General features: G+C 44.6%; 1 protein-coding gene across 1 annotated transcript in view; it reads right to left on the reverse strand.

Annotated features, from left to right (window-relative positions):
* Positions 1-14,899, reverse strand: part of GDAP1L1 (ganglioside induced differentiation associated protein 1 like 1) — a 45,574-nt gene that overhangs the window by 4,806 nt on the left and 25,869 nt on the right. The window contains exons 4-5 of the mRNA XM_028735080.2: positions 5,719-5,816; positions 4,357-4,471 (exon numbers count right to left, since the gene is read on the reverse strand). Of these exons, the coding sequence (XP_028590913.1) occupies positions 4,357-4,471; positions 5,719-5,816 (213 nt within the window). The remainder of the gene's footprint in view (positions 1-4,356; positions 4,472-5,718; positions 5,817-14,899) is intronic.

The following is a 14,899-nucleotide window of genomic DNA, read 5'->3' on the forward strand; positions in this document are numbered from 1 at the left end:
GATTATGCTGCAAACCCCTCCATCGTGGGCTCAGGTTGTATATATGTGTAAATAAACCATATATAATAAAGACACCACAGTCTCTGCTGTGCTTCATTCCAAAAGGAAACACGAACCCTGGGTGTTTGTCTGGAATCCCTGGAATCTCGCACCACTTGGAGATTGGGTGGCAAGCCACAACAATGATAAACAGCCAGGTGGCACAGGTGGCATCCCACCTCATTAACACAATGCATATGCAGGTAACTGAAGTAGCTGCACGATCTTTCCCAGTTTACTCCTGCCTGCACGTCTCACTGCTTCTTCCGTAAAGTCCGTGCATTAACACGGATGCCCACTGGATGCAACATTTATCCACTGCCCACTCCAGAATTTAACTTCTAGAGACAATAAGGAAGAAGCTGGACACTGAAGCATGAAAACATGGGCAGCTCTCGTTATTATAACAATGGCACATTTTTATGCATAAAATGTGGTACCCAAAAATAGCTCTTTCTCTGCCTCCTAATTTGCAGCATATTGCACTCATAATTACTGGGTGCCTCGCACTGTCATGTCTGTCACCTTGGCACTTTTGCGTGTGGCTCGACCAAGCCTGCTAGGATATATTTTTTCTTTCCAAGCACAGCCTCTGAGAGAAGAAGAAGCGGCTTGAGAGATTAGAACCTGGCTGACTTTCAAAGCCAAAGAGAAAACCCCTCTGCAGGCCAGCCCTGGGATACATTGGCAGGTGCAGTTATTAGAAATGTCAGTCTTCTGCAGAGAAGGACTTGTTTTTAATTGCCATTCTCTCTACCGGAAAGGCTGTTAAAAATGTCTCTCCTGTGTGAAAAGTTCCCTGCTGCTATTTATTGGGCAGATATGTATTCACAAACTCTCTTCAGGTCAAAACTACCCACATCTTTTCCCCAGCGGGAGCAAAAGCAGCAGGGGGTGGGTGGGGTTTTCAACAGAAAAATCGTGCTGATCTTCAACCTCAAACTGCAAGCTCAGTGGGTACATTGTCTTAGGAAAAAACAAACACGCCATAAACTGTAAGATTCTAGGAGTGTGAAGGGAGCTGGCAGAGATAATTTTTATTTCAGAACTTTTGTTTCCACTTGGCTTTGGGCGCTGTTTTTTCTCGATCTGAAGTCACATATTCATATGAATCCCTGCCCCAATAGTCCTCTTGAACCCAGTGCTTTGTTCTACCTCTTCTTTCCTCTTTTCTGTTTGTTTTGCCTCTTTTGATGCATTTGATTCTCCAAATATGCCTCTGTTTCTTATTGCAAGTGAGTCAGTTGTCAGGCCCTAAATTTACACAGCTGTCTATGACATCAGAGAATCAATGCCAGGGTTGTCATATGTCTGGGATTTCCCAGACACATCCAGTTTTGGGGGGCCAGCACTCTCATCTGGGCGGATTTTTGCATTTTGGATTAAATGTCCAGGTTTGGGGTTTTTCTGGGGTTTTTTTTTGGTGGGGCACCTGCATGCTCAGAAGGTGCTGTGCCCCAGAACAGGAAGCAGACATCGGGTGGCCTGGAGCGGCTTGCTGGGGGTTGTGTTAGGCCTGGTGTTGTTCCTGGCGGTCGCCTGGCCTTGCATGGCCTTCCTGGGGCCACTCAGCCTCCCATCGTGAGCAGGAGGCTGAAAACAGCAAAGGTAAGAGGGGAGGGAAGAAGGGGGGAATAGGCGGGCGAGGAAGCGGTAAGCAGCAGGGAGGGGGTGAGCGATGGAGATGCGGGATGGTGAGGAGAGTGCTCCGATGGTGGGGTGTCTGGGTTTTGATCCCCAGAATCTGGACACCTTAATTAATGCTGCACTACGGTGTCAGCACATCTTTGGCTTCAATTGGCTCAGGTGACATGACATACTGTAACATCACAGCCACCTGTGCTTTGATGTCATATGGAACCCTGCAAGCTTTGAACCTGAAGTGAACAGAGGCAGTGGGCAGAAAGCAGAAAGTTAGATTGATTGATTTAAAAAACCAAAACCCTTCAACAAGAAGTAACTGTTTCATGAGGTTCTTCCTGTTCCTCTAGTACTATGAATTTTGGAAATGATGCGTGCAGGCTCCCTAACATTATGATTAAATTAGAAGAACCACTAAATAAATAACCACCCATAAAACGTTCATGTTGCAAAGCATAGTATAAATTCCTGCCTGAGTATATATCACTGTTTTTTTAATCCAGATCAAGGTAGTCCCACTTAGGTCCCACTGAAATCAACAGAACAAGTTAGTCACAACTAGCATTTCAAACTGATTTTGTTGCAACTAAAGTGTGACTAAATACCGTAGGTGTGGATTCAGCAGTACGGCAGGCACAGCTGGCATTAACTTAGCACTTGGGATGGGTAGATCTGTCAATTCTGGCTTTTCATTTTTTCCAGTGTTAAGTACAGTTCTCCACATTTCCATATCAGTTTGCAAAGTATTTTTCTTAAGGCTTCATGAAAATTCTTCAGCAAATTTATCCTAATACAGTGGTACCTCGGGTTACATACACTTCAGGTTACAGACTCCGCTAACCCAGAAATAGTGCTTCAGGTTAAGAACTTTGCTTCAGGATGAGAACAGAAATCATGCTTCGGCGGCGCGGCGGCAGCAGGAGGCCCCATTAGCTAAAGTGGTGCTTCAGGTTAAGAACAGTTTCAGGTTAAGTACGGACCTCTGGAACAAATTAAGTACTTAACCTAAGGTTCCACTGTATACAATTTTTGCAAAGAAATTATGGGAAATATGCACTTTTTTTGCAAAGTGATTTTGCCTAATATGACTTTACGTTTGTTTTTGTTTTTTACAATCAAGCAGTACAAGAATTTTATGAAATAAAATGAATAAAAACAATATGATGCATTTTTGTAGTTTTCACCAACATAGGCATTTTTATGCACCTTTTACCCCAGTGTATGCAGTTTTGTACACGTTACATGGGTGGGGAACTACACCGCAATATTTGGTGAACTGCGAAAATTCTGAAGGGCGGTTGTGTTTCAGTTCATATATGCATTTGTAAAGTGCAAATAAGGTAGTTTTGCCTTTAAATGTGAGTTGAATCAAACTTATCCCTGTACTTACTTAGCACATTAACAGAAGTGTACATTTATACAGGAAACTCTCTCAGTGTGCCTTCCATCTCTGGGCTTGAGCCTTTAGCTGGTTCACTATGTTAGGATTGCCATATTTCAAAAAGTAAAAACCAGGACACCCCAAAAGCGCTGCTCTTTGGAAATCCCCCCAGACATCAATTCCGCCTTTAAAATCCCGGTAATGTTCAGGAAAATCTTCATGTCTGGCAGCCCTAACTAAGTATTACAGGTGCCCTCTTTGAAGGATGATATGGCAATGTGTTAAAGAGTGGCTGCAGTCAGTGCAACAGTCAAGGTTCAACTGGGAAAAGCAGGAGGACCCTTATAGAACATGGAACCCTTCTGAGCTATTCTCAACAGGAGATTTTCAAAGCATACTCATTGCTCGCTATCTCTCACTCGCTCTTGTTCCTAATGTATTTTTCTTGGCAAGAATACACAGTCAAACCTGACTCACAGCTGGAAGCAATCAAAACGAATGCCTGCTGGTCTTGATCAAAGGAAATGTGGACCTGAACTGAGGAAGAGGCTTCAAATGGTTTTGATGGGACGGAGGGAAGCAGTGCTAGCTTAATGCAACTATATTGTCCTTGAGATGTCTACATCAGAGGGGGATTTAGGGCAACACGACTGGTTCCCCTGTATCGGGTGCCGAGCCTAGGGGGCACTGCAAGGTGTTGAACTATGATGTAGTGAATTGAATTGAACTGAATGGAAGGTGAGAGGCGGGGGGGGGGGGAGCCGAATTTTGGCCTCACACAGGGTACCACCCCACACACCCCTCCATCCAGGCAAGCAAAAGCCATGGTTCAATTATATTTTCCAACCAAGCAAAAGTACTAAAGGAGGGCACAAAGCAAGGTGGTGAGGGGAATGACCTGGGGAGAGAGGGTGCAGCCTGGAGAACTCCAAGCGTGGCATTTAGCTCCAGGGTCTGAGGTTCCCAGCCACTACCTTCAGTCTTTCTTCAGATGCAGCCACTGCACTTCCTGTTTCTTTGTTCTGTGAGTCCCTTTGTCCAGTCGTCTGCTATGGCCAGCTGGACTTGCCAAGCCTTAGTGATGATAACCTCACAGCACATAAATGATACTACTGCTACTAAAAATCATTAATAGTTGACAGCAAAATATCATTTTCATATAACATCCTTCTGATAATGGATTATATCTCATCTAACAAAATCTGCTCTAGCTTTACCTGCCAAATAAGGTTTGCTCTCCAACAGTCTCTCACAGCAGACTTAGAAAATAATGTCCGCAACAGCATGATGCCTACCTTGGTATTCAATTTTTCTTTTCTCCAGCTCAGCTTCAATCTGATCTAGCACCATTCCCAGATCACCCAGGATTTTCTTCAAGTAGTTCACATTGTCATGTTCCAGGATCTTGGCCTAGATATAAACAGTAAATGTTTACATCAAAATCAAACAGGAAGGATGTGTTTTCTTGCAAAAAGAACTTTGTTATAAACCAACATTCACACAATTTGAACATAGCAGATTATATTTTACAAATAAATGACTTTGAAAAGCCTCGTCATTGTTTTGATCAATCTGCCGTGAGAAGAGGTGTTTGGAAGGCCAAATATTCAGGGATGTGTTCATAAAAGCAACTTCCAACCTGTGCCAGGACTGCACTAACAGAGGCATTGTGTCTAGGTCATGAGAAGCAATAACTCTACTTTATTATGTGCTGGTCAGGTGCTATCTAGAGTACTGGGCCCAGTTATGGGCGCCACATGTTAAAGAGGATATTGGCAAGCTGGAGCATGTCCAGAGGAAGACAACTGGGATGGTGAGGGGTCCAGAAATGGAAGTCCTATGAGGAATGGTTGTATAAGCTGGGTGTGTTTAGCTTGGAAAAGAGAGTATTAGGGCAGGAGAGCTGTCTTCAAATCTCTGAAGGGCTGCCAAAGATGGAGCAGACTTGTTTGCTGTTGCTCCAGAAAGCAGAACTAGAACCAGTGGGTGGGAATTGCAGGGAAACAGATTTCAGCCCAACCTTACAAGTAACTTCCTAATGGTAAAAACTGTTCAACAGTGGAGCAAACTGCCTTGGGTGGTGGGCTCTCCTTCACTGGAAGTATTTAAGCAAAAGCTGGTCAACCACCTGTCAGGGATGCTGTAGTTGCATCCTGTGTTGTAGATCCTGCATTGAGAAGGTAACTGGACTAGACCTCCAAGGTCCCTTCCTTCCAACTCTAAAATTCCTTCTTACGTACATCAGAAATCCCCCCTTCTGTACAGCTGTTGAAGTGTAGGAGCCTTGTCCTCTTTTGAATCTGGTCACCCTGTTAGAGCAGCGATGTCAGGCAAAATGGCAAGCAGCAGCACTGGTAATGGATCTGAACTGACAACCCCATTTGCAAAACTTTAGTTTGCTACAAAACACTCAACTCCAGCACAACTGGATTCAGTTAAACATCTGTCGTCTTCAGTACCAATAGCCATCCAAATCCGCATGCCACTTTATTGTTTAAAAAACCCCAACACACCTCATAGAAGTTTATGAAAACAATAAAAGTATCATTAAAAACAGTTATTTAAAACACTCAAAAAAGAATTAAAAACAATGATAAACTAAAAACAGATTGAAACAGATTAAATGTTGTGTGTGTGTGCTGCTATGAGCATCTCACCATGAGCTTCTTCTGTTTGGAAAGGTATGGCTCTGATAGCTGTGGCTCCTCTTCATGGTCTAATTTCATCAGGTCTGAGCTGGCATTAACTAAATGTCCTGTGGAAGTAGGAGAGAATGGATTGGGGTTAATTAGTAGAAGAAGAAGAAGAAGAGTTTGGATTTGATATCCCGCCTTTCACTCCCTTTAAGGAGTCTCAAAGCGGCTAACATTCTCCTTTCCCTTCCTCCCCCACAACAAACACTCTGTGAGGTGAGTGGGGCTGAGAGACTTCAAGGAAGCGTGACTGGCCCAAGGTCACCCAGCAGCTGCATGTGGAGGAGCGGAGACGCGAACCCGGTTACCCAGATTACGTGACTACCGCTCTTAACCACTACACCACACTTAGTGACCAATCTTGCCTAGACCCATGGTTCCCAAATTCCCCTTCCCCACGGACCGCATGAAAATTGCTGAGGGTCTTGGTAGACCACTTATTGATTTTGTTTCTGCCTGTTGCAGCAATTGTAATGTGTTGTGCCAAATAATCTTCAAATTGTGTCTTTTTTGCTTCTTTTATTTCTTATATGGAATTGCATGCATTTTATTGTGTTACAATTTGATTTCTACGGAATTCAAATTGTAAGCATTCTTCACAAACACACTGTGGACCACTTGCATGAACCTCATGTGGTCTGCAGACCACAGTTTGGGAACCTCTGCTCTAGACACATGGCTATCTTTAACAAAAATGTTAAGTGTCTAGAAATGTCTCGCCCTTCTAAGAATCTGCCTTACTGACTTTAATTACGGTCTTCAGACAACAATACAGTTTGAAGGCACATGGGTCTACCACCTTTCTAAAGCTAAGCAGATCTGGGTCTGGGCAGTGGGTTCCTTGATGGGAACAAGATGGGATATGAATATATTTGATTTCTTGCAGTATTTTCACTGTCAAGGGGTGGGAGAAGTGCTTGTGGGATTTTCTGCCCCAGCAGGTTCCCAAAGTAACTTGACCAGCCTTGAAGAGGAGGGTTCGTGTATTGTTTTGGAAAGTGCAAATCTGGCAGATTTGCCTTTAAATGCAGACAGAATCAAATTTCTTCCACAATACCATTCGGATGAAAAACTTAAAAGTTACAGAAAGAATCTCCAGATTGGGACCTGGTAGCTCTACCTCTAATAAGTGCAAAAGCACAGATGTGCCCTGATTTTTGTTTGTTTGATATTTACAGTGGTATCTTGGGTTAAGTACTTAATTCGTTCCAGAGGTCTGTACTTAACCTGAAACTGTTCTTAACCTGAAGCACCACTTTAGCTAATGGGGCCTCCTGCTGCTGCCGCGCTGCTGGAGCACGATTTCTGTTCTCATCCTGAAGCAAAGTTCTTAACCCGAGGTAATATTTCTGGGTTAGCGGAGTCTGTAACCTGAAGCGTATGTAACCCGAGGTCCCACTATAAGCAGCAAACATGAGTATAGCACCTTGCCTCAGCCTAAATCCTTGTGACTGGGTCTCATATTCAGGACTGAGAGGGCTATTGCACTATGACTAGGCTATGGTTGGAAGATTTACTCATCACCTTAGAAAAGTCCTTTGCATATGATTTTTTAAAAAAAACAATATTGAGACCTACCCTCTTCTTTCCAAAGTCTTTATTTTTCCATTGTGAATGAATATATTAATAGCTGCTACTGTTTTAAAGAAGCCCTCATTGCTTTTTTGTTGTTGTTTTTTAGTCGTTTAGTCGTGTCCGACTCTTCATGGCCCCATGGACCAGAGCACGCCAGGCACTCCTGTCTTCCACTGCCTTCCACAGTTTGGTCAAACTCATGCTGGTAGCTTCGAGAACACTGTCCAACCATCTCGTCCTCTGTTGTCCCCTTCTCCTTGTGCCCTCCATCTTTCCCAACTTCAGGGTCTTTTCCAGGGAGTCTTCTCTTCTCATGAGGTGGCCAAAGTATTGGAGCCTCAGCTTCAGGCTCTGTCCTTCCAGTGAGCACTCAGGGCTGATTTCCTTAAGAATGGAGAGGTTTGATCTTCTTGCAGTCCATGGGACTCTCAAGAGTCTCCTCCAGCACCATAATTCAAAAGCATCAATTCTTTGGCAATCAGCCTTCTTTATGGTCCAGCTCTCACTTCCATACATCACTATTGGGAAAACCATAGCTTGAACTATGCGGTCCTTTGTCGGCAAGGTCATGTCTCTGCTTACTGTGACCTTATTCCAGACTCAGCAAAGCATTTGCGGGCCGTGGGTTAGCCAATGCGTTTGTGCCAACATAGGGCACCATTTTAAGCTGTCGTTTGCAGCAGCTAAATGAAACTATGGCACCTTGCGGCCTTGGCTTAATGATACCCACCCTGGCTGGATGCCATTCCAAGTCAGAACAGGAGGGAGAGACAGATGCTTCATGCTCAGTTGGTTTAGCTAAGAATCCAGAAATTTATGTTCATTTCCCAGCACATTACTCTGGCCTTCTCTTTATCTTTCCCTATGTTCCTTATTAATCTTCTTTCTCCACTCCAGCTACCAAGTGTCTCACTTAAGCACCTCTCCATTCTGTTCGGCTGGCTACTTGAACAAGGACATGAAGGAATCTTATTGTCTAATTTCCCATGTAGTTGGTTATGCAAGAAGCTGGACCCCATGATGCAGTGTAGGAACTCACTAAATGTTACATGGGAGTAGCAATGTAGGAGAAAGTTTGTTTAGTGTGCATTTTAAGGCAAATCTACCTAATCCAAATCAACATTTCAACTGAAAATCAGCTATCCTTTCAAAATTCACACTTCCCCAAATTTCTTTATGTAGATACCTGACCATATGTGTACAGAAATGCATGTATTAATGGAAAGTGTGCATGAAAATGCATGTAATATTAGTGAAAAGAACATGCAAAAATATGTTACAAAAGGAGAATTGCTTGCAAAACTGTACAGACTCGTCAAAATTTCATCTAAAAACATGTATATTTGGCTGCTAAATGTGTGCTAAAATGCTGATGGGGAGCTCTGGGGAGACTGGTTATGTTATGGAATATGGATAGGAGTTAAGATTAAACTTTCATGTTAGGGGATTATGTCCATATCTGTCTAGAGTGGGTGCACTGCTGTGCCAGGAGGAGACAGCACAAAATGTACCCCAGTTCTGATCCAGTCTGGCACTGCAGAAATTCAGCAGAACTTTAGGAGACAGCATGATAAGGTTGGCCCTGAAGCTACAGGGAAATCTTTTTGCAAAAGACCTATCATCAAAGATGACAAAATAAGATACAGATTGAAGGACCTCTGATTAAAACAATTCATTACCTTCCACTCTAATTCTGAACTGGGAAAGGATGTGGTATAGTTATTTGACACCACCCACTGCAGTCCTGGCTGAGCATTCATTCGCTTGGCTAGATGTGGATATTCACAGGGCAGAGGTGCTGCAATTTATGTTTGATATGGACAAGGCAAATGAGAGGGTAGTCTAGAAAATCCATTTTGCATTCTTGCTTTGCTGTGGGTGAAGTGCCCCCTGTCAAAATGGTCTGGGAGGTTTGGGCAGGGGCACCCACTTGCCCCCCCACATTGTGTTACGATATGGATGCAATGCGACCGCGAGCAGCAGGTGGCTTGAAAGCAAAACATAATGGGAATGTTGGAACTGTTCCGTGGGAACAGAGGGAGAGTCTATTTTCAGTGCAAAGCACCGGAAATAGCTCAGAGTGACCTGTACAGGAAGTACAGGAGGAGGAGTTTTTGTCTCTCTTCTGATGGACTCTGATGAGAGCAGACATGTTTCTCTGTAATGCTGCAAAGACAGAAATAAAGGCATGTAAATACATTTCTGTCTCTCTCTTTCCCCCTACCTGGGAGAGGGGGGGAAGAGCGGTGTGTTCTTCTCACGTTGGGGAGGATCGCCGATCGCGACCTAGCCTGCATCTGCCGGGAATGCAGACAGGGAGGTCACCAGGAGATCATGCCGGGTGCCTGGAGAGTGGCCAGTTTCTCCTGAGATATGGCAGATTTCCTAACACATTGAGGGGGTGTGGTCATGTATAACACGCCACGTCATGCTGCCCGGTGTGCAGAGGGTGATCTCTGTGCTTGCTTGACCCAGCCCCTGCCCTGCAGCTGGGATGAGTGAAGCAAAGATCTCCTGTGCCAGGCCTCCTGTGCCAGGTGGAGGCTAGGGCTGAGGTGTGTGGCGGGTGCCTGGTGGCTGCTCCCTCAATATTGGGAGAGCTGAAGCCCTCTACACCCCCTATACCTGGCACCGCTGGGTTTGGGTATCCTAAACATCTGGCCTGCTCCCTGGAAATGGTTCCCCACCCCTGGTATACACAATACTTTCAGAATGGGTTAAGGGAACACAAATAGGCATAAAATTAACACCTGGGCAGTATTTAGCTATATTCACACTACTGTGCCAAAGTGGAGTTTTCTTGCCATAATGAATGAGAGGTAGATCGGAGCAACTTTTGGCTTCTTGGGGCTATCTTCCTTTCTCCAGCAGCTATTATAGATTCTCAAAATTGATCCCAATTGATCAACTGCAACCAACCTGAATGATTTTAACTTGCACAGAGACATCAGCTTTTATGATATCTCGATAATGCTTTAAGATCAGAGGAGTTACAAATGGTGCGTTTGAAATTTGCTTTCGCGTTTATTGTGAGCCCATAGATACCATACTTTTGTATAGTGTGAAGGTGATTGCTTCACTTCCCCCTGGCAATGGATGTTTTCAGACATAGCATCACTTCTATGTGGAGCTCCTTAGGTCCTGCAGTCAGTCAGATTCAGTAACTGACCAGATCATCAAGGCTTCCTATCATGCAACAACAACTCAGTTGAGATGTTATCCCTATAGCTTCAAGCTTCTCCTGACACCAAAGCTACACCAAATTTCTGCACTTGCCACTATCCTTCTCATTCATTCTCTCTCGCTCTCTTTTATAAAAGCCCATTGACCTCATCTGTGAAAACTGCAAGGCTAAATTGGAAAAGCTGTGTTCTCTGGCCTGATTCAATCAAGTTCACCATGGAGAAAAAAAGAGAGTAACAGGGCTGCTGTAGTCCTTAATTACTTTGGCAATGTTGAGAAATAAAGGGCAACACTAGGAGGCTGATTTATAGCCCATTCCTTGGTTTTGCTGAGCCAATGATGCTGTGATAATTAAAACTGATTACTTAAGGGAGGTGCAATGTCAGGACAGGAGAAGGATAAACATTGGTCATTATTGGCCTAACTAATCTGCTCTTTAGCCTGGAGAGAAGACACTTGCTAATTCATTCACTCACTGCTCACTGAGCATTTTCCTTTGCCTAGAACTAGACATTGCTGTACACTTGTTGACTACTGCAATTGCACCGTACATGGGGCTACCCTTGAAGGCTCCTCTGAAAATGAAAGCAAATGCAAATTACAGCTGCCTGTTTCCTGGAGGAAAGGGCAGCTAAGATCACAGGACACCAGTAGAGGTATAGTAATTAAAATACTTGGCGCACAGGCCCATGATGCTAATTTGCTTATAAGGGTTGGGTACAACTTTGGTGGGTAGGGGCGTTCTTGGTAGTGGCACCTGCCTTGTGGAATGCCCTCCCATCAGATGTCAAGAAAATAAACAACTATCTGACTTTTAGAAGACAACTGAAGGCAGCCCTGTTTAGGGAAGTTTTTAATGTTTGATGTTTTATTGTATTTTTAATATTTTGTTGGAAGCTGCCCAGAGTGGCTGGGGAAACCCAGTCAGATGGGTGAGGTATAGGTAAATAATAATAATAATAATAATAATAATAATAATAATAATAATAATACGATCACTTGTAGCTGAGTAAGACTGTCTTCCATGAACACGGTTTTAACAGTGAGTCCGTAAGTGACTGTGGAGGCCAATTCTGAATCCACACATCCTTCCACAGTGGGGACATAAGTTTCCAGGTGGGAGTTGATCACAATGAGGGTTTGCCAAGCATGCCTTCCTCTTTGCACATTTCTCCCTTTCGTCCTGAGTTCGAGCGTCTTCAAAGCCCATGACACCTTTGGTAAAGGCTGCTCTCCAATTGGAGCGCTCGCAAGCCAATGTTTCCCAGTTGTCAGTGTTTCTACTACATTTCTTTAGATTTTCCTTGAGAAAGTCTTTGAACCTCTTCTGTTGACCACCAGCATTACGCTTTCCATTTTTAAGTTCAGAACAGAGTAGTTGTTTTGGAAGACGATAATCAGGCATCCACACAACATGACCAGTCCAACGAAGTTGATGTTGAAGAATCATTGCTTTGACACTGGTGATCTTTGCTTCTTTGGCACAAAATCAGACTATATTGTGTATAATGTATATGTGTGTGGCCATGCAGCCCCACTGTTGCAGCAAGATTAAATGTGGAAGAAGCCTCCTGTGCTTCTTGCACCATGGCACAAAGGCGTGCATTTTTTATTTTTATTTTTTTGCCCTTCCTCCTTGCCTTGCCTTCACTCTGGACACTTCAAATACCTGGGTTATGTAAAATACAGTAATTTCTAATGTGGCTATTGTAGTAAAGTGCCTTTTTTCAGGGTGTGGGGTGGCGTCACCGATACAGCTCCTTGCCAAGGGTGCAAGGGACCCTAGGTACACCTCTGTTTATCAGTAGCAGGTGATGACCACTGGACTTGATGGTTTGGCCAAGAGGGTTTCCGTAGGTGGGACTAAAGGAATCCTGAGGCAGAGCCAATTTTTTTCTGGTTTTCTGTCTCCACTCTCCTTCTCCCTTTCAAAGGTTCTGTGGACACGTAAGCAATAAAGTACTGGCACAATGACTTAGCATCTAACAGAACTTAATCCTGGAAGGTAGGCTAGGTTGAGGGAGTCTGTTTTGAGAATCCTCAGTTTTTAAATATATCATGGTACATTTGTGCCCACATTCTTGTGGGCTTCAGGAGGCACTATCTGTTCTTGTGGGGAACAGGGAATTGTACCCAGACCCAGAACAGGTGACTAAGTGGTAACAAAAGGCATTCCCGTGGAAATCTGGTTTAGGTACAGTATAAGGCAAGCCTGGGGACGCGGGTGGCGCTGTGGGTAAAACTTCAGCGCCTAGGACTCGCCGATCGAAAGGTTGCCGGTTCGAATCCCCGCGGCGGGGTGCGCTCCCGTCGTTCGGTCCCAGCGCCTGCCAACCTAGCAGTTCGAAAGCACCCCCAGGTGCAACTAGATAAATAGGGACTGCTTACTGGCGGGAAGGTAAACGGCGTTTCCGTGTGCTGCGCTGGCTCGCCAGATGCAGCTTTGTCACGCTGGCCACGTGACCCGGAAGTGTCTCCGGACAGCGCTGGCCCCCGGCCTCTTAAGTGAGATGGGGGCACAACCCTAGAGTCTGTCAAGACTGGCCCGTACGGGCAGGGGTACGGGTACCTTTACCTTTACCTTTAAGGCAAGCCTAGTTTCATTTTCAAATCTCAAGCCAACTTTAGGGACATTTTTAAAAAATGCAGCTGTAAATTGAGCAGTTGGATCCAGAGTTATCTGGAGCCGCTAAAGTGCAAGACCCTGCGGTAACATTGTGACAAAGTCACTGTCCAGAGCGGAAGTGCATATTTAAAGAGACGTCCTTGTGGAGGAGTTATATTAGGCATTGTCAATGTTTCATGAATGCTTGTAGGTCAAGTACAGAGTCTGGTGCCAATTCGTCCTGTCTCTGAAACCTAATCTGCATAAATTTTCATGCCAGAGAGGCCAAAAATCCAGTCGAAGACCCTCAGCCCAGTTCTCGTATATGGCATGATCTATCAAAAACTTAAGTATCTTCCAAGTCCAAATGATTTTACAGAGATAAAATCATAGAGTTGTTGAGTTGGAAGGGACCACAAGGGAATCTTTTGCTCAACGTGGGTCTCGGACCCACAGCCCTGAGATTAAGAATGTCATGCCCTACCAACTGAACTATCTATAATTGGATGTGGGGGGCAGAACAGCTGTAAGGTGGGGTGGGATCTGGCCCCCTGCAATACCAAGGAGCAGTGCAAGAGCATTTCCTCACAGGAACACTGAGCAACACCTTTGAAATATACTCGGAATCAAGAGTGGATTTCATGCTCTTTATTCAGCTCATAGTGGGAGCTGAAAGTTTCCCCAAAGTATCTGCTTTATATACATTAATTACACAATGGGCTGCACGTGATTGGCTAATTCTGTAATTCTCCTGTAGGCCAATCAGGTTGTGGATTCACTTCCATCTGGAGCTCGATTGGGTGGCTCCTGCAGACCAATCATACTGCTGAATTGTTCTAGGACCAATCAGACTGCTGCATTCTGAATCCCATTGTTCTAGGACCAATTGGACTGCTGCATTTTGGATCCTATTGTTCTAGGACCAATCAGACTGCTGCATTTTGGAACCTATTCAACTCAGTACATAACACCCTTGGTGTCATAAGAGACTTAATTCCAGAAAAGAACCGCAGTAGTGGTTTATTGTACAAGAAAGAACACAGTCTTGTACAACTATTGCATACTGGGAAAAGGTTACTCTCTCCATCATTTATAAGAAAATGGAGGCCTTCCACCCAGGGGCAGCACATCCTTTTTCACTGCTTGGTGAAATGGGGAGTGCTACCCGACCCTGCTTCTGCTGCCGCCATACCAACTATCCTTCTTCCTCTGCTGCCAGGCTATCTGCCCCAACTGAGCTAACTGCCCCAATTACCATTTCCACACAGTCCTATTCCCTTGGCAACAGTTGCGAAGATTGGCGGGAACTATATCAACCACAACTAGACGCATTTTACTTAATCCCCCATTTCCCCCAGGAAACAAGACTTGTGAGACATATTAAAACCAAAGCAACATACAAACATCACATCACAAACCACCTGCACTGTACAGATATTTGTAGATTTCTATTCGCCTCAAAGAACTATGGTTCCCAGTCTTCCCTTGGAATGGCTGCTCTATGGGGGGAGGAATAGGGGTATCCTAACAACTTGACACACGGGTGGTGCTGTGGTCTAAATCACTGAGCCTTGGCAATCAGGAGGTCGGCGGTTTGAATCCCCGCAATGGGTTGAGCTCCCGTTGCTTGGTCCCAGCTCCTGCCAACCTAGCAGTTTGAAAGCACCCCAAAAAGTGCAAGTAGATAAATAGGTACTGCTCCGGCGGGAAGGTAAACAGTGTTTCCATGCGCTGCTCTGGTTTCGCCAGAAGCGGCTTAGTCATGCTAGCCACATGACCCGG

This window comes from Podarcis muralis, chromosome 5 (genome assembly GCF_964188315.1).
Source record: "Podarcis muralis chromosome 5, rPodMur119.hap1.1, whole genome shotgun sequence".
Lineage (NCBI taxonomy): Eukaryota > Metazoa > Chordata > Lepidosauria > Squamata > Lacertidae > Podarcis > Podarcis muralis.